Source organism: Bombina bombina, chromosome 8 (assembly GCF_027579735.1).
Source record: "Bombina bombina isolate aBomBom1 chromosome 8, aBomBom1.pri, whole genome shotgun sequence".
NCBI classification, from domain to species: Eukaryota; Metazoa; Chordata; class Amphibia; order Anura; family Bombinatoridae; genus Bombina; species Bombina bombina.
The window spans coordinates 33,548,984-33,573,591 of record NC_069506.1 but is presented as its reverse complement, the minus strand read 5'-3'; the positions used below and the strand labels follow the sequence as shown (position 1 = coordinate 33,573,591).

At 37.0% G+C, this 24,608-nt stretch overlaps 1 protein-coding gene across 1 annotated transcript in view; it reads right to left on the bottom strand.

Annotated features, from left to right (window-relative positions):
* IGSF21 (immunoglobin superfamily member 21) overlaps positions 1-24,608 on the bottom strand; it is a 693,767-nt gene that overhangs the window by 5,249 nt on the left and 663,910 nt on the right. Inside the window, exons 7-8 of the mRNA XM_053690919.1 lie at positions 13,414-13,499; positions 5,640-5,832 (exon numbers count right to left, since the gene is read on the bottom strand). Of these exons, the coding sequence (XP_053546894.1) occupies positions 5,640-5,832; positions 13,414-13,499 (279 nt within the window). The remainder of the gene's footprint in view (positions 1-5,639; positions 5,833-13,413; positions 13,500-24,608) is intronic.

Sequence of the window (24,608 nt, the reverse complement as noted above, 5' to 3'; positions counted from 1 at the left end):
GGGGGGAGAGCACAAAAGAGAGGGGGGGAGAGCACAAAAGAGAGGGGGGGGAGCACAAAAGAGAGGGGGGAGAGAGCACAAAAGAGAGGGGGGAGAGAGCACAAAAGAGAGGAGGGAGAGAGCACAAAAGAGAGGGGGGAGAGAGCACAAAAGAGAGGGGGGGAGAGCACAAAAGAGAGGGGGGGAGCACAAAAGAGAGGGGGGAGAGAGCACAAAAGAGAGGGGGGAGAGAGCACAAAAGAGAGGAGGGAGAGAGCACAAAAGAGAGGGGGGAGAGAGCACAAAAGAGAGGGGAGAGAGAGAGCACAAAAGAGAGGGGGGGAGAGAGAGCACAAAAGAGGGGGGAGAGAGAGCACAAAAGAGAGGGGGGAGAGAGCGCAAAAGAGAGGGGGAGAGAGCGCAAAAGAGAGGGGGAGAGAGCGCAAAAGAGAGCGGGAGAGAGCACAAAAGAGAGGGGGAGAGAGCGCAAAAGAGGGGGAGAGAGCGCAAAAGAGAGGGGGAGAGATTGCAAAAGAGAGGGGGGAGAGAGAGTGTAAAAGAAAGGGGTGAGAGAGAGCGCAAAAGAGAGGGGGAGAGAGAGAGCGCAAAAGAGAGGGGGAGAGAGTGCAAAAGAGAGGGGGAGAGAGAGATCTCAAAAGAGAGGGGGAGAGCGCAAAAGAGAGGGGGGAGAGAGAGCACAAAAGAGAGGGGGGAGAAAGAGAGTGCAAAAGAGAGGGGGGGAGAAAGAGAGCAAAAAAGAGAGGGGGGAAGAGCGCAAAAGAGAGGGGGAGAGAGAGCGCAAAAGAGAGGGGGGAGAGAGCACAAAAGAGAGGGGGGAGAGAGATCACAAAAGAGAGGGGGGAGAGCGCAAAAGAGAGGGGGGAGAGAGAGCACAAAAGAGAGGGGGAGAGAGTGCAAAAGAGAGGGGGAGAGAGCACAAAAGAGAGGGGGAGAGAGAGAGCACAAAAAAGGGGGGATAGAGCACAAAAGAGAGGGGAGAGAGAGAGCGCAAAAGAGAGGGGAGAGAGAGAGGGGGGAGAGAGCGTAAAAGAGAGGGGGAGAGAGAGAGCCAAAAAGAGAGGGGGAGAGAGAGCGCAAAAGAGAGGGGGAGAGAGAGCGCAAAAGAGAGGGGGGAGAGAGAGCAAAAGAGAGGGGGAGAGAGCGCAAAAGAGAGGGGGGAGAGAGCTCAAAAGAGAGGGGGAGAGAGCGCAAAAGAGAGGGGGAGAGAGAGAGTAAAAGAGAGGGGGGAGGGAGAGAGCGCAAGGGGTGGGACCGCTGTACTGCAAAAAATGGCCCGTGTGAACGGGCTTTAGGACTAGTCTTTTATATTACATTACACTTGAAGTTTGACTTTGATGTCACTTTAGGTTACTAATATTAAAACAAATATTTATCATGGCAGATTAACATTGTTATTGCAATTAGTTAGGATACATTATAACTAGTTTGTTCTATAGATAATTTTAAAGAGACATTGAAATAAAAAGCGTTTCTATCATGTGTATAAAAGAGCAGTAAAGTATAAAAGTCAAATCTTGTCTTACATTAAAAAAGGATAAGTTAAATTAGTTTAAATTTATATTAACAGGAAATAGAACTCAAACATAATCTTCTACAGTTTTTTGGTCCACAGGGGTGCAGCCCCACAATCATTAAAGGGGGTCATATCTAGGACATTCGTCCTCTTTTAACTCTAATATATATATATATATAGTGTTTGGGATTTTGCTTATATGTGGTAAAAAACCAAGGGACAGATTACAAGTGGAGTGTTAACGCTCCGCTCGAGCATCTCGTATTACAAGTTGAAGGTGAAGAGTTACCCAATGCGCTCGAAATTACAATATGGGGCAAGCTTTCACTTATTCTCCCATGTAAGTCAATAAAGCAAAAAAAGTGGAAAAAACACCTAACACCCTATGCGCACAAAAACCCGATTGCATAATCTCAAGTGCGCTAACCCGACAGGAACTATTTTACATTCCAATGTTCTTCACATTGCAGAATATGTTCTATTTCTTCATAAATAAATATTTCTACATATATCTGATTGGATTTTGGTATAATATATATATATATATATATATATATATATATATATATGAATCTCTATTTATAAACACAAAGAACATCTTCTACAATGTGCAGAACATTGGAATGTAAAAAGTGTTACTAACATGTTATTAAAAATGAATATTGCATACATATGCTTTTACATGTTTTCATCAACTTAAATGCAAAGGCTTCAATGCACTTTCCTATAAGTATAGATGTGTACATATTTATTTATGTGTTTGTATGTGTATATATCTCTGTAAATACATATATACACATATAAAGTAAGCCCTGGACAGCACCTATGCAGGGGAAGGACATTTGACCCCTGTATAGGTGTGACATAGAAAGTTGGGAGTGGTTAGGAGGGCCAATAGGAGGGGCTGGAGGAAAGTGTTAAAAGAAAGGGGTGGTCCTAAAAAGAGCGCCAAACTTTTGGAGCAGAGGGTAAGTGTGGAAGAAAGTTCCCGCCCTCCCTCCCTTACATTGAGGAGATTATTGTTGCAGCTGTGGCGGAGTGCTTGCTGTGTGGAATAGCATTTGTATGGGTACCTCCGGATTTGAGGAGAGGAGTAGAGGAAATGTTATCTGGTATATGGGGATGCTATGGGGGCAAGCACTGGCTGGGGGTATTTAATGTTCAGTTATTTATGGTTATATGAAATTGTTAAATAAAAAGCTGCGGCCTTTGTAACCCACATTCCGTGTTGTGTTTTTATTGGAGGAAGTACCTAGTAGAGGGGTCAATACATAAATATATATATACACATATAAATACATAGGTACACACATATATAAAACATAAATATATATACTTACATTTACATATTTATATGTTAAAGCAGTCCTTTTTTTTTCTTGAGACCTCATATCTTTGAGCCCTTATAACTTGTTTGTGTTCAATATTTATTTGATAATTTTTATTCGATAGTTATTATGCATGTAACTGTACTTTGTAATGTATTTTTGATGTTTTTTTATGACTTCAATCAGATTTTTCCTACCTTAATTCCGATTGGCTGATAGAATCCTATCAGCCAATCGGAATTCGAGGGACGCCATCTTGGATGACGTCCCTTAAAGGAACCTTCATTCGTCGTTCAGTCGTCGGTTGAAGAGGATGGTTCCGCGTTGGCTCCTTTGAAGATGGCTCCGCACCGCTCCGGATGGATGAAGATGCTGCCTGGATGAAGACTTCTACCGGATGAAGGACCTCCTCTGCGCACCTTGGATGAAGATTTCGGCCCGGTTGGGTGAAGACGGCTCCAGGTAGGGTGATCTTCAGGGGGTTAGTGTTAGGTTTTTTTAAGGGGAGCTTGGGTGGGTTAGAGTAGGGGTATGTGGTTAGTGGGTTTTAATGTTGGGGGGGTTGTATTTTTTTTTAAAGGTAAAAGAGATGATTACTTTGGGGCAATGCCCCGCAAAAAGCCCTTTTAAGGGCTGGTAAAAGAGCTGGTTACTTTGTAATTTAGACTAGGGTAGGGCATTTTTTTATTTTGGGGGGCTTTATTATTTTATTAGATGGCTTAGATTAGGTGTAATAAGTTTAAACGTCTTGTGATTCTTTTTTATTTTCTGTAATTTAATGTTTGTTTGTTTTTGTACTATAGTTTAGTTTATTTAATTTAATTTAATTTTAGGTAATTGTAGGTAATTTATTTAATTTATTTAATGATAGTGTAGTGTTAGGTTTAATTGTAACTTAGGTTAGGATTTATTTTACAGGTAATTTTGTAAGTATTTTAGCTAGGTAGCTATTAAATAGTTATTAGCTATTTAATAGCTATTGTACCTAGTTAAAATAAATACAAAGTTGCCTGTAAAATAAAAATAAATCCTAAAATAGCTACAATATAATTATTAGTTATATTGTAGCTATCTTAGGGTTTATTTTACAGGTAAGTATTTAGTTTTAAATAGGAATAATTTAGTTAATAATAGTAAGTTTTATTTAGATTTATTAAAATAATATTAAAGTTATGGTGGTGTTTGTGTTAGTGTTATACTTAGGTTTAGGGGTTAATACGTTTAATATAGGTGGCGGCGGGGTCCAGGAGCGGCAGTTTAGGGGTTAAACATTTAATTTAGATGCGGCGGGGTCCGGGAGCGGCAGGTTATGGGGTTAATGAGTTTAATGTAGGTTGCGGCAGTGTAGTGGGGAGCAGGATAGGGGTTAATAACTTTAGTATAGGTGGCGGCGGGTTAATAACTTTAGTATAGGTGGCGGCGGGCTCTGGGTGCGGCGGTTTAGAGGTTAATGCATTTATTATAGTTGCGACGGGGTCCAGGAGCGGCAGTTTAGGGGGTAATAACTTTATTCAGTTGTGGGGGGCTCCGGGAGCGGAGATTTAGGGGGTAAAACAGTGTAGTTTAGTGTGGGTGCTTAGTGACAGGCTATCAAAAAAGCTGCGAAGAAGCCGATGAGCAGCGAGATCGATGACTGTCAGTTAACAACAGTCCGCTGCTCATCGCTCCGTACTTGGTGCGCGGCTTCTTGACAGATTTTTTGATAACTTTGGTGAACATATTCAGGTCTGCAGCGGCGATGGTAGGCGAGATTAGGTGAGCGTATTGAGCTGGCGAATGCAGGTAAGTAGACGGCTCCATAACTAGAGGCCAATGGCTTTAATATACAGGTAGGATTTTATTATTTGTGCCAGGTAAGCTTATATCTTGCTTTATAACATTAAAGGGATGGTAAACTAAAACATTAAAGGGACACTGAACCCAATTTGTTTCTTTTATGATTCAGATAGAGCATGCAATTTTAAGCAACTTTCTAATTTACTCATATTATCAATGTTTCTTCGTTCTCTTGCTATCTTTATTTGAAAATCATGAATGTAAATCTTAGCAGCCAGCTCATTTTAGGTTCAGCACCGCGAATAGCGCTTGTTTATTGGAGGCCCACATTTACACACCAATAAGCAAGCATAACCCAGGTTCTCAAGCAAAAATGGCCGGCTCCTATGCATCACATTCCTACTTTTTAAATAAAGATAGCAAGAGAACGAAGAAAAATTGATAATAGGAGTAAATTAGAAAGTTCCTTAAAATTGCTGCTCTATCTAAATCATTAAAGAAAATTTGCGTTTAGTGTCCCTTTAATTCCATATGAAACGTTTAATAATTTTTTGTACTTTCATTATTTTTTTTTTTTTTTTCTTGTAATTTAACTCTTAAATATGTTTTTTCCTTGTTCCCTAGATAATTTCTAGTCCATCTTGCAGTATTCGTAATTCAAACCACAAACATTCCTACACAATGACTGCTAAATCATTTATAACTCACTTATATTTGTCCCTAATTATCCAAAGCAATGGCGATAAGATAGACACATTGGCAATGGTTTATACACACACATACACAGTATATATTTTCTGCTGAGCCGTTACCAGTACACGTTAGCTTCTATGCTCAGGATGACTAGTGAGTGTGACGCATTGAGATTTCCTTGTTGTAAGAAAATGAATAATTACTGTAAATGAACCAAATGCAGAGATATTTTCCATAATGACAGCTTTTCTAATAGGGAACCTATTTTTCCATAATATTTAGTTTCCAAGCTTTCCAAAATGTAATGCTTAGTGTCCCTGTCGGCTCACCAAATACTATAAGTCTGGTGTGTGTGTCTGTAGAACCAAGTGGATTTTGCGCTGTGCAGCGATACATAGAACCATTTAGTTCAGCTGGAACCCTCTCAAGGACCAGTTCCTTCCCATCATGCTCTGAACTGCCATCCAGAAGTCGTCCACCAACTCTTGTCCATGTGAAAAGAGGTTCAGGAAAAACTTCATTCTACAGCAGGACAATGTAAAGAAAATGATATATCAATAACTCAATACAGAATAGAAGGAAGTGCGTAAATAACAATAATGCAAAATAGCCCATCAGTAATATAAAGTGTAATATTATAGTCAATAAATTATCTGAAAAATCCCTTTACCACCATCTTAAAGAGACATTTAAAGTCTTGTGCCCCAAACTGATTTTTATTTTATATATTATTTGTTGAAAGTTAGCTCCTTTTTATGAGATCTTACTGAGTTATGCTCAGGAGCGTGCAAGTGTGTTAAGTACTATATGGAAGCAATTTTGGTAACAATGTAAATTATTTAGTGTCCAATTCATGTGCATGCCCCTAGAGCATACCTCAGTATGCTCTCATGGTAAGGAGTTACAATTCAACAAATTATATACCAAAAGAAAGAGGTCCTTTTGAAAATAAAAGTTAATTGGAAAGCTGTTTGAAAGTGAACTCTCGTTCTGAATCATGAAACTTTAATTTTGACTCTCATAACCCTATCCAGTTGGAAGCTTCCCAACTAAACAAGGATATTTAATCTTCTAAGGCCCGTCCTTCTTCTCAGCAGAACCTCTTGTTTGTCACATAAATGATCACAGCAATTCTAGGGCTAATTTCTCATATTCAAATTTGGCCCCAATTACAATACACCAGAATTCCATGCAATTTTTGGATACTGTGGATAATGGTGATTCCCTTCCTTGGTTTTCTAATTCATTCTAAACCATTAGAAAAATGACACTTTGATTTAGAAAAAAAAAATGTTTTCCACACTTTCTATAGAGTTAGATGTCACTGATGAAATACAGCCTTATAGAATGATGAGAATACATATTACAAAAGTATGTTAACCCTTTGAGTGCTAAGCACTTTCCCACCTGGGTGCTAATATTTTCTAAGGTTTTCTTTTATTTTTTAAATTTTGTAAAAAAAATTTTTTAACTTTTTTATTTCTTTTTTACAGACCCCCAAGATTTCCACTGTTGGAAAGGTTAGGCGATTACCTTTCCAACAGTGGGTCTTGGGGGTCTGCAGCTGCTTAGATGCCTGAGATACAGGCTTCTAAGCAGCATGCCCCCTCCTCCTATACTTAACATTGTTAAGTATAAATAAAGTTGCACAGTGACGTCATCACGTTATTGAGCGTGACGTCAATGCACATCACGTGAAGCCCCGGCGATGCCTATCACTCTAAAGGCATGATCGCCGGGGTAGGAGCCCAGATCTCCCTCAAGGTGGGAGAGTGCTCATGACGGCTCTGAGCCGTCATTAGCACTCAAAGGGTTAAAGGGACACGAAACAGAACATTTTTCTTTCATGATTTAGACAGAACATGTACTTTCCAGAAACAAATTCCCAATTTACTTCTGTAATTTAACTTGCTTCATTCTCTTGGTATCCTTAGTTGAAAAGCATACATAGGAAGGATCAGGAGCAACCATGCATTACTGGGAACTAGATTCTGATTGGTGTCTGAACATTAAAGCCTCTTTTTATTGGTTCATCAGATGTTTTCAGATAGCTCCAACTAGTGCATAGTTGATCCTTCAACAAAGGATACCAAGAGAATTAAGCAAATTTGCTAACAGAAGTAAATTGGAAAGACGTTTAAAATCACATTATCTGTTTGAATCCTAAAAATGTAGGTTCACGTCCCTTTAACTAATATTCTAAATACCCAAACTTTAATGTGGGAAACATGCAGAGCCAAGATATGTTAACTGTTTGCAAACTAAAGCTACTTTATATTTTAAAAGTTGTTAAAAAGTTTGTTAGTATTATTACGACTAAAAAATTAAAGGTTATTGAAAAGAAAACAGCAATTTTAAGCAACTTTTTAATTTACTACTATTATAATTTTTTCTTCATTTTCTTGGTATCTTTATTTAAAAAGCAGGAATGTAACCTTAGGAGCTGGCCCATACATGAGTAGTTTTAAATGTAGTCACAAATCAGTAAGCGCTACCCAGGGTTCTGAACCAAACATGGTCTGACTCCTAAGCTTACATTCCTGTTTTTCAAATAAAGATACCAAGAGAAGTAACAAAATTTGACAATAGGAGTAATTAGAAAGTTACTTAAAATGCTCTGTCTGAATCATTAAATAAAAAAAAATTGGTTTAAAGTGATGGTAAACTCTCCCCTTTTTAAAATCAGATCTGGAATGTAAGCTCTATTTTAGATGGAGTTCTATTCATCATGTGCAATGAAGATGCGCTATAACTTAGTTATTAATATAGATATGAAATTCAAATAACCCACGTTACACCACCCACTTCAAAAGTCAATTTTCCTGTCAGCTAAATGATTGAATTACTCTCCAATCAATGCTCTAGCTACAATAAAAGTGCCATATGGGGAGAGCACTGATTGGACAACAATTCAATCTGTTAGCTCACAGAAAATTTTACTTTTGAAGTGGGCGGAGGAGCATGCAGTATTTGAATTTCATATCTATATTAAAAAGCATGTTATACTGCATCTTCATTAGAGCTAATGAATTAAACTCCATCTAAAATAGCGCTTACATTCCAGATCTGATTTTAAGAAGGGGAGAGTTTACCATCACTTTAACTTCCCTTTAAGGTCAAAATTAAACTTTCAGGATTAAGACAGAGCATACACAGGTATGTATGTATAACAAAATACATATAAATATGCTATATATGCTATATGCTATAAATATAACATTGTTCTCTGTAAAAACAAGCACAATATATAATAAAAATGAATTTTAAAGCTGTATCACTATGCATAATTAAAGATTGTTTGGGGATATACCTATGGGAATTGCTATCCCTTTTAGCGGAACAATGCTCAGATTATTGACTGATTTATGATACCAGAAAATACAGCTGTCATGTCATTTGCAGAACTTAGTTCCATAGTAACAAAAAGCCCATTAAGTAATCGTTGACATCTACAAATAGTATTCACTTTAAAAGCTTTCATTAATAAATATAAGTAAATGTATGTATCACACATATACAGTGTAAATACATCCAGAAAACAGCTGACTCTAGATGAGACAAAGACACTAAGCCAGTGTCATAAGGTGAATGAGATCAGAGCACATCACAGGTATTATAATACACAGGCTGCTATTGGCTGGTATAGGTCACCTGACCTGATGCATGGCTTACAGTAACAGTATGCAGTAATGATTAGTACTACACAGTATGCAAGTAATGATCAGTAGGATACAGTATGCAGGAAATGATCGGTAGGACACAGTATGCAGGTAATGATCAGTAGGATACAGTATGCAGGTAATGATTAGTAGGACACAGTATGCAGGTAATGATCAGTAGGATACAGTATGCAGGTAATGATTAGTAGGACACAGTATGCAGGTAATGATTAGTAGGACACAGTATGCAGGTAATGATCAGTAGGATACAGTATGCAGGTAATGATCAATAGGATACAGTATGCAGGTAATAATCGGTAGGACACAGTATGCAGGTAATGATCAGTAGGATACAGTATGCAGGTAATGATCAGTAGGATACAGTATGCAGGTAATGATTGGTAGGACACAGTATGCAGGTAATGATCAGTAGGATACAATATGCAGGTAATGATCAGAAGGATACAGTATGCAGGTAATGGTCAGTAGGATTCAGTATGCAGGTAATGATCAGTAGGATACAGTATGCAGGTAATGATCAGTAGGATTCAGTATGCAGGTAATGATTGGTAGGACACAGTATGCAGGTAATGATTGGTAGGACACAGTATGCAGGTAATGATCAGTAGGATACAGTATGCAGGTAATGATTGGTAGGACACAGTATGCAGGTAATGATCAGTAGCATACAATATGCAGGTAATGATCAGTAGGATACAGTATGCAGGTAATGATCAGTAGGATACAGTATGCAGGTAATGATCAGTAGGATACAGTATGCAGGTAATGATCAGTAGGACACAGTATGCAGGTAATGATTGGTAGGACACAGTATGCAGGTAATGATCGGTAGGATACAGTATGCAGGTAATGATCAGTAGGATACAATATGCAGGTAATGATCAGTAGGATACAGTATGCAGGTAATGATCAGTAGGATACAGTATGCAGGTAATGATCAGTAGGATTCAGTATGCAGGTAATGATCAGTAGGATACAGTATGCAGGTAATGATCAGTAGGATACAGTATGCAGGTAATGATGATCAGTAGGATACAGTATGCAGGTAATGATCAGTAGGATACAGTATGCAGGTAATGATGATCAGTAGGATACAGTATGCACGTAATGATCAGTAGGATACAGTATGCAGGTAATGATCAGTAGGATACAGTATGCAGGTAATGATCAGTAGGATTCAGTATGCAGGTAATGATTGGTAGGACACAGTATGCAGGTAATGATCAGTAGGATACAATATGCAGGTAATGATCAGTAGGATACAGTATGCAGGTAATGATTAGTAGGACACAGTATGCAGGTAATGATTAGTAGGACACAGTAGACATGTGCGATTTGTTTCGTTTCGATTCGGAAATTCAGAAAATTCGGCAAATTCGGCAAATTCGGCGATTTGGATCGAACCGAATTTCCGAATTAAAATTCTGCCGAATTTTCCGAATCTAACCGAATCGAATCGATTCGTAAATTCGGATGGCCATTGGGATTACACTAGTATTGTACAGTATGTTAGGTTAACACCTAATATACAGTATAATACTAGTCTAATCCCACCTAACCACCTAACACTTAGCGAAATGCCGAATTTACGATGCGAATCGAACCGAATCGAACCGAATTTCTTCGAATCCGAATGAATCCGAAACGAATGCGAAACAAATCGATTCAGAATTTTCCGAATTCGAATCGATCCGAACCGAACTTCGAAAAATTCAGAATCGATCCGAACCGAATTTTTTCGCCATGCACATGTCTAGGACACAGTATGCAGGTAATGATTGGTAGGACACAGTGTTGAGCAAAAAAAGACTGCTTCTTGGGTGGTAACTAGCCATATAGAAAAAGCTATTATGTTATTGTTCGTTCCCATGCACACTAGTATGCCTGCAATATTCTTATATCGAGTGCAAGCTAATGTTAGTACACCACTTGTAATCTATGCCTTAATATGGGTATTTGTGGTTTTAACAAGCATTGCATATTCCACGTAAATTCCACTGCTATCTTCTTTTGTAATATTTGAGAAAGCAGAAGCAAAACTCATCAGATGATGCAATAGGGGTCAGTGAGTCTTGCTGAATTGTGTTTTACGGTTATTAATAAAATGGATGTTTTAAAGGTTTATAGATTCCGCTAACTGGATGATTTCAGAGTCACACTCTTATACTTGGGAACTTTCTAATATATTGGTGACACTTTATAGTCATAAAAACCATTTATTTTTTTCCCTTTTTCCTTCTTTAGGAGCAAATTGGTTAAATCTACCTTTTACAGTTATTTTGAACCCTATTTATACTTAGATTATTAAAGTTTTTTTTTAATTCATAAATTGGATCACAAATTATTTTTATGGGATTACGTTCCTTTTAATCATCAGATCTTGATTTCTAACCTGAAATGTTTCAGGGAGTACATAATATAGGGATGTTAAAGCGTCCTTTGGGCACAGTGTATAATCCCAGAAGTATTTTAATTATTTTTGTGTCCTCTCCAAAGTCGAGCCAATACATCACAAGGCTGATAAGTGTTATACTTTCTCATCCACATACACATTCATCGTTTACAAATAGCATATACGTAATACTATCTGAAGAATAATGAAAAATGTTCTCTTGAAAGCGAGGATTTTTTTTTCAAGGTTTTTTATTTAATTTAAATTGTTTTCATAAAGCATGCACTTTATACAACATCAGATGCTTCCTTTTTAACTTCTTTCTTTCTACAGCCTTATTTAACCTTCTTTAGACTATTAAATGAACTATGTTTCCTTGAAAACTTACACGTAATATTTGTGCAGTTAGTAGACTTGTAAACTAAAGCTGCTCAGAATAATTTTATTGTAATTTTTCAAATTATATTCTCACAAACTTTAGAGTATTTTTATTTCTATATTTATTGCTCGCTATCTGCATTGAAATTAACTTTAAGAACATCTGCAGTGTCAGTAAAATACCCCTTGGGTGATAACTTTATGGAATCCTTTTACTATATAGAGTTTGGTGTGAGTAGGGCTGTCTGCATGTTTTATTTCACAAGCTGCCTTATACATCCAACCACAAAAGAGCAGGACCTGTCAATCAACCGGGATGAATGAGTCCAGGGTGATAAAACTATGGCACATCTGAGGTGGGGGAGAGGTTAGGAAACAGCAGTCTCACGACCCTAAAGCAGGGAGCGCTATCAATATATTATAAACACTATGAAATTTCTTTCCTCTCTGACTTCTGCCATTTGCAGGCACAGTCAGTTTGTTTTCCTTCTCAATTTATGGAAGTCGGCTCTGAAATCTTGAAAGATTATGGTGAAATCCTGCAAAGTCTCAATGAAACAAAGTGTGGACTCAGCACCGATGATGCTGATTGACTGTTCTTAATGAAGATGAAAATAGGAAAAGGATTTGAATAGTATCTGCTCCCAGAACAGATATTCTCATCAATGGATCTTAGAGAAAAAAAAGGTATACATAATAATAGTTTCTAACAATTACGTCAGGAATAAATGAAAATTTATGTTAAAGGGCAATAATGTTAAAGCGATGCAGTAAAACAGTAAAAAGCTGACAAGAGAATATCTCCTGAGCATTTTTATTTAAAAGAAGATATTTTACCTCAAAGTTTCTATAGTTCAAAATAGTAAGTGCTATGTGAACAGCCAATCAGCTTGATCAGTGCTGATGACACACTTTGCTTTACTGTGGTCTTGAGGGTCTAGCATCCTGATTGGCTGCTTAAAGTCCCTTTATAATGGGATTTGACTACTGAGGACATTCTGAGGTAAAATATCTTCCTTTTTACATACGTAGAGATGTTCAGGTGATATTTTCTAGTCAGCTTTTTACAGCTATGCTGCATCACTTTCATGTGCTTCAACATTTGGGTACCGTACCTTTAAGTAACATATGCCTTTAAGAACACTTGACTGCCTGAGGCTTCAACAAACCTCCTAACCACCTTGGATATTGCAGGACTGTGGTAGCTTGGGAGCTTGCCCACTGTCCATCCTGCAGCTTCTTCCACTCTGCCCACAATTTGATGACTCCCACCATCATGGCCCAGAACACCCCCAACACCACCCATGGAACACCCACAAGCCCCCTTTAACCACCCTGTTTGTGGCATCCTTTGTTAAAAAGCATACCTAGGTAGGCTCAGGAGTACTAATGCTTTTCTGGAAGCTAGCTGCTGATTGGTAGATGCACATATATTCCTCTTGTCATTGTCTCACCCAATGTGTTTAGCTAGCTCCCACTAGTGCTTTACTGTTTCTTCAACAAAGGATACCAAAAGAATGAAGCAAATCTGATAACTAAATTAAACTGGAAAGTTGTTTAAATGTAAAGGCTCTGAATAATGAAAGAGAAAAATGTGTGTTTCATATCCTTTTAATAAAAACAACTCTCATACATTCCCCTTCAGCTTGTTACCTGGAATCCTTGGACAGCGATGCGCACAGTGTCTCCCACACGCGCTCTTGTCGGGGTCATCATTATTTTAGGTCCTTTAGGAGCAGCTGTGGGGGGAAAAATAACATTGTTAGAAAACGAAACTCGGAATGTGTTTGTCTACACTGCGGTAAGTTAATGACGAGGCATCGCTTGCCTCATACTAGCAAATAAATGTGTCTGAGAAAATGTGTGCTCAATGAAGTTACAGAGTAATAAAAATCAATTGTGCAAAACAGCTGGCTATTATTTTATTATTAAGCACGCCAAGCGCTTAACTTTCCTATTTGTTCCAGTCTTGTCTTTTTCTTTATTATTTACCACTCATGTGGCGTTTTTTTGTGGTTGCGTAGGGACAACAGGACAGATCACGCTGTGATATGCAAAATACTTATCTACATAAGGGAGCTGAAATGAAATATGGTTACTTGAATTAAGCACTTTTCTATTTTTTTGCTTAATTGGGGCTAATAAACCATCATGGAAGTCCTTACTGAGCAACAACCATTGGGAAATAATCAAAATTGGAGCTGGTTTATACTCCAGAAAAAATGAATAAAGACCCTCTTAAAGGGATATGAAACCCAAATGTTTTCTTTCATTATTTAGATAGAGCAGAGCATGCAGTTTTAAGCATACCAAGCAGCAAGCGCTAGCCAGGTTCTGAACCAAAAATGGGCCAGCTCCTAAGCTTACATGCCCTCTTTTTCAAATACAGAGACCAAGGGAACGAAGAAAAATTGATAATAGGAGTAAAGTAAAAAGTTTCTTAAAATTTCTACTCTATCTGAATCATGAAAGAAAAAAATTGTGTTTCATATCCCTTTAACCCCTTGAGTGCTAATGAAGGCTCTGAGCCATCACAGAGTTTCCCACTCTGGTGCTAATGATGGCTCAGAGCCGTCACTAGCACTCTCCCACCTTGAGGGAGATCTGGGGGCTCCCACCCGCTCCTACCCTGGTGATCGAGCCTGCATAGTGACAGGCATCGCTGGGGTTCACGTTATGCGTGGTGACATAACGCGCAATAACGTGATGACGTCACCGCACAACATTATTTATACTTAACAATGTTGATTTCTAATCTGAAATGTTTCAGGGAGTACATAATATAGGGATGTTAGAGTGTCCTTTGGGCACAGTGTATAATCCCAGAAGTATTTTAATTATTTTTGTGTCCTCTCCAAAGTCGAACCAATACATCACAAGGCTGATAAGTGTTATACTTTCTCATTCACATACACATTCATTGTTTACAAATAGCATATACGTAATACTATCTGAAGAATAATGAAAAATGTTCTCTTTTTTTTCAAGGTTTTTTATTTAATCTAAATTGTTTTCATAAAGCATGCACTTTATACAACATCAGATGTTTCCTTTTCAACTTCTTTCTTTCTACAGCCTTATTTAACCTTCTTTAGACTATTAAATGAACTATGTTTCCTTGAAAACTTACACGTAATATTTGTGCAGTTAGTAGACTTGTAAACTAAAGCTGCTCAGAATAATTTTATTGTAATTTTTCAAATTATATTCTCACGAACTTTAGAGTACTTTTATTTCTATATTTATTGCTCGTTATCTGCATTGAAATTAACTTTAAGAACATCTGCCGTGTCAGTAAAATACCCTTGGGTGTTAACTCTATGGAATCCTTTTACTATATAGAGTTTGGTGTGAGTAGGGCTGTCTGCATTTTTTATTTCACAAGCTGCCTTATACATCCAACCAACCCCTTGAGTGCTAATGACGGCTCTGAGCCGTCACAGAGTTTCCCACTCTGGTGCTAATGACGGCTCAGAGCCGTCACTAGCACTCTCCCACCTTGAGGGAGATCTGGGGGCTCCCACCCGCTCCTACCCTGGCGATCGAGCCTGCATAGTGACAGGCATCTCTGGGGTTCAAGTTATGCGTGGTGACATCACGCGTAATAACGTGATGACGTCACCGCGCAACATTATTTATACTTAACAATGTTAAGTATATGAGCAGGGGGCATGCTGCTTAGAAGCCTGTATCTCAGGCATCTAAGCAGCTACAGACCCCCAAGACCACCATTGGAAAGGTAATCACCTAGCATTTCCATTAGTGTAAGTCTTGGGGTCTGAAAACAAATTTTGTTCAAAAAATAAAAAAACCTTAAAAGATCTTAGCACCCAGGTGGTAAAGTGCTTAGCACTCAAAGGGTTAATGGTATAATAGTGGAAATTAAAATCAGCCAATAGGATGAGAGCTACTAAAATCATATTGGCTGTTCAAATCAGCCAATAGGATGAGAGCTACTGAAATTCTATTGGCTGATTTGAACAGCCAATAGGATTTCAGTAGCTCTCATCCTATTGGCTGATTTGAATTTCCAAAATTAAATCAGTCAATAGGAATGCAAGGAACAACATTTTGAATCACGTCCCTTTCATTGAAGATTCAGTATACGGTAGCGACCATATGAAGGGGATGCTCTGTGCCGGATGTCTTCAGGATGGACCCGCTCCGTGCCGCCAGGATGAAGATAAAAGATGCTGCCTGAATGAAGATGGAGCCGCCGGGATGAAGATCGTTCAAGCGGGACTTTAGCAACTGTGATTACCTAAAGAGGGCTTAGTGTTAGGTTTTTTTAAGGTTTTTTGGGTGTTTTTTTTTTTTTTTTAGATTAGGGGTTGTGCATTTCTTAAAAGAGCTAAATGCCTTTTTAAGGGCAAGCAAAAGAGCTAAATGCCCTTCTAAGGGAAATGCCCATACAAATGCCCTTTTCAGGGCAATGGGTAGAATAGGTTTCTTAAGATAGTTTTTTTTGTGGGTTTGGGGGGGTTTGTAATGTTAGTGGGACTTTGTATTTTTTTCAGTTAAAAGAGCTGTTTAGCTCAGGGCAATGTCCTACAAAAGGCCATTTTAAGGGCTATTGGTAGTTTATTCTAGATTAGGTTTCTTTTTCTTTTTTTTTTGTTTGTTTAATGGGTATTAGAATAGAAATAATTGTTATTATTTTGGATAATTTGTTTGTTATTTTGTGTAATGTTGTTTTTTCGTTTTGGTGTGGGTTTTTATTATTAGTTTAGGGGTTGGGAATTTCTTAAAAGAGCTGAATGCCCTTTTAAGGTCAATGCCCATACAAATGCCCTTTTCAGGGCAATGGGTAGATTAGGTTTTACTTTATTTTTATTTTGTGGGTTTGGGGGGGGGTGGGGGTTTGTATACTGTTAGGGAGTGTTTATTTTTCTTTTTTAGGAAAAGAGCTGTTATCTTTAGAGCAATACCCTATTAAAGGCCCACAAAAGCCATTTTAAGGGCCCTTGGTAGTTTATTATAGATGAGGGTTTTTTATTTTGGGGTGGTTTTTTTTGTTTTTGTTTTTTTAAAAAGGGGATTAGAATAGGAATAATTTTTATTGTTTTGAATAATTGTGTTTGTTATTTTTTGTAATGGTAGTTTTTTTTTTTTTGTAATGTTAGGTTTTAGTGTAAGACAGCTTAGGTTTTATTTCACAGGTAAGTTTGTATTTATTTTAACTAGGTAGTTAGTAAATAGTTAATAACTATTTACTAACTAGTCTACCTAGTTAAAATAAATAGAAATTTACCTGTGAAATACAAATAAAATCTAAGCTAGCTACAATATGTCTACTAGTTATATTGTAGCTGGCTTAGGTTTTATTTCACAGGTAAGTATGAATTTAGCTTTAAATAGGTATTATTTAGTTAATAATTGTAACTTTAATTTAGCTCTATTTTAATTATGTTAAAGTTAGGGGGTGTTAGGGTTAGGTTTAGGGGTTAATAGTTTAATTTAGGTTGTTGCAATGTGGGGGGCTAGCATTTTAGGGGTTAATACGTTTATTTAGTGGTTGTGATGTGGGAGGTCAGAGATTTAGAGGTTAATAACTTTATTTAGTGGCGGTGATGTCGGGGAGCGATGGAATATACGTTAATAGATATATTATAGTGTGGGCGATGTTGGGGTGCAAGGGAATAGGGGTTAATAACTTTAGTATAGTGGTAGCGATATTGGGAGCGGAAGATTAGGGGTTAATAGCTTTATTTAGGTGGCTGCGATATTGAGAGCGACAGATTAGGGGTCAATAACATTATGTAGGTGTCAGCGATGTTGGGGGCAGCAGATTAGGTGTGTTTAGGCGTGAGGTTTATGTTAACATGTTAGGTTTAAATGTAACTTTTCTTTTCCCCATAGAAATCAATGGAGCTGCGTTACGGAGCTTTTCTTTCCGCGATCGCAGGTTTTTTTCTAACCCGCTCTCCCCATTGATGTCTATGGGGAAAGTGTGCACGAGCATGTCAAAACATTGCTTGTATTTTGTGTGGTATGGAGCTCAACGCAACCATATCGCACGCACAAGCCGGCTATTTCAAAACTTGTAATGGCTGCGCTATAGAGGGTGAAATAACGCAACTTTTTTTTGCGTTCGTTAAATTCCCTGTAGCGCGCATAACTCGTAATCGAGGTGTGAATAAAATTCAAAGTAAAACTGCTAAAAACACAAGTAGGTCACTATGGAAACCAGTCAGCTCAGTTACTACCGCTTTATCGTTAGTAAATTAGCCTGGATCTATAAACAATGATAAATGACTGAAATTCTGACATTTTTGGTTAACAGTTAGGATTATATTTGTTTGAAAATACAGTGATAATGAAATAGATTGTACAGTTAGTAAAGTAATTGATACTCAGAAATGTTATTATACAGATCGAGATCATGTATGAATTACAAAATATACATGCCCCATACATTCCTATAGACAGGGCTGGGCTGAGGGGCCCAGAATTTTATCTTTCCCAGGGCCCCCCAAAGTCTAAGGGTGTCCCTATATATATATATACACACACACACACACACACACACACACACATATATATATATATATACATACACACACACACACATATATATATATACACACACACACATATATATATATATATATATATATATATATATATATATATATACACACACACACATATATATATATACACACACACATATATATATATATATATATATATATATATATATATATACACACACACACATATATATACACACACACACACACATATATATATACACAAACACACACATATATATATATATATATATACACACACATATATATATACACACACACACACATATATATATATATATACACACACACATACATATATATATACACACACACACACACATATATATATATACACACACACACATATATACACACACACACATAATAATGCTAATTTTTATAGCCCCATCTATTAGAAGAAGCCAGTATAACACTTGATGCATGCAAATGATTCATCTAAATTGGATGACAATAGTATAAAATTTAATATTGCACAGCACCTTCTATTGGATGAAGTTTTATATAGCTCAGAGGGACCAAGATTGTCCTAAATATTAGTAAACTAGAAGCAAATTGTTTTAAATAAAATGAATCAAAGTTTATACAACAACAGAAAAAGGGCAGTTTATACCTATGCACATGTATACACACAAGTACATACAATATAAATATACACACTATACAAACACACTTGAATTCACACATGCACAGTGCACACTTGTATAAACATGCATAAAACAACTTAATTAACATGCATACTAACACATATACCACTGTATAAATAACATACATAGTAACACAATTGTATACACACACAACGTAAACACAAACACACACAATCCTGTATAGGTTGCAAAGGTGACTTCTTCAATGACGTATAGAGATTGGAGCGTCCGTTGAGAATAAAAGAAACTGCCAATTCCCCCCCCCCGGAAATTTAAAGGGACAGTAAATTTAAAATTAAACTTTCATTCTTCAGATAGGGCATGCAAATTTAAACAAGTTTCCAATTTTATTATCAATCTTTGTTGCAGAGTAAACTTAGGAAGGCTCATATGCTGATTTCTAAGCCCCTGCAGACTGCCTCTTATCTCAGTGCATTTTAATAGGTTTTCTCTGCTAGTTAGTGCTAATTCATGTGTGCCACATAGTTAACATTGTGCTCCCTCCCATGGGGTTATGCAGGAGTCAGCTCTAATTGTCTAAAATGCAAGTTTGTGAAACACTGAGATAAGGGAGCAGTCTACTGAGGCTTAGATAATAGGTAATCACAGAGGTAAATACTGTATTAAAGGGACATGAAGCCCAAAAATGTTCTGTCATGATTCAGAGTACAATTTTAAACAACATTCCAAATTACTTCTATTATATAATTTGCTTCATTCTCTTGATATCCTTTGTTAAAGAAATAGCAATGCACATTGGTGAGCCACAAGGCATCTATGTACAGCCATCAATCAGCAGCTACTGAGCTTATTTAGATATGCTTTTCAACAAATGTTATGAAGGAAATTAGATAATAGAAGTAAAATGGAAAATTGCCTGCTCTTTCTAAATCATGAAAGAAAGAAATTGGGGTTCACTTCCCTTTAATATAAAAGTGCTGGTTATGCAAAACTGGGGAATGGGTAATAAAGGGATTAGCTATCTTTTAAAAATGACAACATTTTAAAATGACTGTTCTTTTAAGAAAACCGAAAGCTAATCTTTCTGTCATATTTATAAATAAAGTAAAGAAAAAATATCTGACAAAAATATTTGACATCCCCATTCCAAGTTGAAGTGTGTATATATATATATATATGAAAACATGGTAATGCATGTAATTAAAGGAACAGTAAACACCTTTAGATTTTAAAAGAAAATATTTGGGTATGCATAGTAAAACAAATTTGAAATATACTTTCATTATTTATTTTGCCCTCTTTTTGCGTAATTTAGTTCTAAAAAGTGTGGATTTTCTCATTCTCAGAGTAGTAAATTCACAATGCAGATTCTCAAGGCAAATCCTACTACATATATTTTCCTAAATGGCTTCAACAGGTAACAACTACAAAACAAATGACTTTATATTGACATAATAACTGTGGATAATTTTGTTGTCTGTAGACTCAAGTCCATATTGGTTCCTCCAAATAAAGCAATCAGTGGATGGTATTTGGCTATTGAAAAGCAATAGCAGCAAACAAATGACTTTATATTGACATAATAACTGTGGATAATTTTGTTGTCTGTAGACTCAAGTCCATATTGGTTCCTCCAAATAAAGCAATCAGTGGATGGTATTTGGCTATTGAAAAGCAATAGCAGCAAACAAATGACTTTATATTGACATAATAACTGTGGATAATTTTGTTGTCTGTAGACTCAAGTCCATATTGGTTCCTCCAAATAAAGCAATCAGTGGATGGTATTTGGCTATTGAAAAGCAATAGCAGAAAACAAGATGATAATTTGTTTTAAAATTTTTTAGACTTGGATGATATGTTGTTCTATAGCAAAACAACAGAAATTTCTTGTAATTACAAGGTGTTTACTATCCCTTTAATGGTGTGTGAAGGGCAGCTAACTGAAGACGCCCTGCTGCAATTCCTATGGATTATGTGTGTCACCAATGTTCATTATTCATTCATAATACAAAGAGTATAAGAAGAGTGATATAATCAGTCAGGGCGGTTTCTCAAACCGCCTAGTAAGCCAAACATTTCCAAGTAAACTGAACTAGCTCACATGGGGGCCAAATCTAAAAAATTTGCCGGACTAGACATGTTTTTCCAGTCTGACGCAGGGGCAGCCATCATGGAATTCCATAAAAAGGGGGCTCTCCCTGCAAGTGGCGAGATTCTCCCATAAAAATAATGAGCGATCTCTGCTATGTAAATGTTTGTAATGGAGAACAAAGTACACAGGAAGAAACCTGTACTGCTGAACGGCACTGGAGAAAATCTCGGAGTTCAGCTGACTTTCTTCACTATAAGTTCCTCTTGAACTTCTTCTATTCTTCCCTTAATCTTTATAAGCAACAATACTTCTCTACTTTTATCTCTACTCTTTCTTCAAACCCAAAACGTCTGTACAACTTCTCTCTCAGCTCAAGATTTCACCAGCCACTTCAATAACAAAATCGACTCCATCAAAAACCAAATCAGCTCTCAACATACTTCCATTCTCTCACCCTCTCAAGCGCTCACAATCATCCACAACCCACATAGCCATAAATTCCGCTCTTTTCCCCCTGTTACTGAAGAAGTTTCTGCACTTATACTGTGCTCTCACCTCACTACATGTCCCCTTGACCCTATCCCCTCACAGCTACTCCCCTCCCTCTCTTCTACCCTTACCCCTATACTCACACACATTTTCAACCTCTCCCTCAGCACCGGTATATTTCCCTCATCTCTGAAACATGCACCCGTCACACTTATCCTCAAAAATCCTTCTCTCAAAGCAATCATTAAGGTTACCAAAACCTACTTACAGCAAAATCAAAAGGCCACTTCTCTCTGCTCATCCTCCTTGATCTGTCTGCAGCCTTTGATACTGTTGACCACCTTCTTTTGCTACAAACCCTCCATTCCTTCGGGATTTGTGACACAGCCCACTAGTGGTTCTCTTCCTACCTGTCTAACCATACCTTCAGTGTAGCCTTCTTTGGGGCTTCCTCTGCCCCATTATCACTTTCTGTTGGGGTACCACAAGGCTCTGTCCTTGGTCCCCTTTTCTTTTCAATCTACACGTTACCATTAGGTTCCCTAATAAAGTCCCACAGGTTCCAATATCATTTGTATGCCGACGACACCCAAATCTAATTCTCTGCACCAGACCTATCTCCTTCCTTGCTAACCCGTGTCACTAACTGTCTTTCTCACATCTCTTCCTGGATGTCCTCTTACTACTTTAAGCTAAATCTCTCCAAAACTGAGCTCCTTATTTTCCCCCCTTCTTCCAAAATATCCACCCCCAATCTCTCTATAACTGTTGACAGCTTCATCATTACCCCTACCCCACATGCCGGATGTCTTGGGGTCACATTTGACTCAGATCCTAACATTCAGTCCTTGGCTAAATCCTGCCACTTCCACCTTAAAAACATCTATAAAATTAGACATTTTAATCCACTCTCTCATCCTTTCCATCTTGTGGAACTCTGTCTCACTCCACAATACTCTCCCCTAGTTTTGAAAGCTTCAAGTGCCCCCTAAAGACTCTACTGTTCAGGGATGCATACAACCTACACTAACCTTTCTTTATACCAGTTCCTCTCCTCCATTGCTATCCCCTTGAACCCCCCTTAGCATGTAAGCCTAAGAGCACAGCTGTTTGTAGATCACCTTATTAAGAGTTGACTAAAACAGTGCGACTCTTGGCAGGGCCCTCTACCCATTTGATCCCTATAAATGTTTCCTTGTATACCACCTATGTTTATAGTGCTGCGGAATCTGTTGGTGCATATATTTAAATTGTAATATTAACACCACTGTTATTTTCGTATGCATACGTTTTCCTTTCATTGTAATTAGTGTTTTTAGTATTTTGATAAAAGCTTGTCATTTTTAATGTGTAAGAAAAAACAGATCTGTAGGACAAAAATGTTTACAGAATTATGTTTGGATTTGAGAGACAATTTCATATACGCCCATGTAATGCCCATTTTACGGAAAAAAAACAACAATTACGCATTGTATTTTGTACTTATAAGTTTGAATTTCTTTGTGTTTTTTTCATATCCAGTTTATGCTGTGCATACTTAATGATACTTATATACTTACAATTTATTCCTGTGTAATTTTCATACAAATTTTACGTTTTTGATAAATTACAATTTTTGGTGAACAATTCTGCAATGGTTTTTGAGACACTTTAACAATACAATTTTTCAAGAGTATTTTTGTGTGAATGGTTTAATTATTCATTTTGTATGAATATTAAATTATTATTTTCATTGTGCACTTTTGTAATGAATGCATCTCCTTCCCGTACGAATATGCAGTATACGTCCCTTAGCGAGACTTACTGTATATAAAGTGACTTTATATAATTCCACCAGGGAAATAGAAAGACTAGTGAGTATTCCTAAATCATCTCAGCAGTGCAGAGAGCTTTATAGAATTGAACCCGTGGAGAGAGGACAAAAAAAATCTAGTACAGTAAATTGAAATAAAGTTAGTTATAGTTAAAATGGATAGTATTGTGCCCATGCAAAAGATAAAGCTGTTTATTCTTATTCTGAGTACAGGAAGTGCCTATCAACACACAAAGAGTAAGGAAAGAAAAATAATAGTGCTCTTTTGAAGATCAGTTAAACACCTTAAAGAACAAAATGCAATTATTTTGGCAGGTCATGACTTTTTGTCATTATTGACAGAGAAGTGTCACTCTCAAAAATATTTTACATTTAAAAATATTTAAAGGAATTCAAAGTATTTTCTTGGATGGGTCAAAAAGAGGGCTTTTTAAAATGTAAAACATTTAAAAAATATATATGCTCTTGTGCTAAAATAAACATACTTGAAAATGGTTTTACTGTTCTCCATTAAAGGGACATTAAACACTAAATAAATGCTAGATTATAGTTGTTTAAATATTGACAAAATAAGTGTAAAGTTTTAGTGTCTATAAACAATGGGAACTGCCATGTTGTTACTTACTTTCTCTGCTGTGGCCAATTAGGGACAGTTATAAATAGGTCACTAAAGTGTGCAGCCAATGGCTGTGTGGAATATAACAGTGTTCTGCACTTCAATTTAAAACAGGATCTGAAAAGCTTACAATTTCAGAATGGAATTACAGGAAAAGGGGACAAAGTAAATAATGAATATAATTTATCATTTTATATTACCATTTCAAAGTGTTTAATGTCCTTTTAAAGCAATGGCAATTATGTTTATCAGCCAGTGAGCAATTAGGTCTAGCTGCACTTTCTGTTAACTTTAAAGGGAAAATAACCTACTCAAGATTTTTTTCTTTTACTATTTAGTAATAAATAATAAATGAACTTTGCAATATACTTTCATTATTTATTTTCCCCCCTCTTCATGCAAATTACTACTGAAAACTGTGGATTTCAAAACTCTCAGAGAAGAAATTGGCAGTCATCTCAAGACTAATCCTTCTACACATCTGTCCCTAACAAGCTTTAGCACTTTATCAGATAATAACTACAAAACAATGCACTTTATACCAAAATAATGACTGTGGCAAGTGGAGGAAACTAAGGGGTATATTTATCATACCCGGGCTATAGCGAATCATGTCCGCCCTGCATCCCTAAATTCCGACATCATACTCTGTCGGCATTTATCATTGCACAAG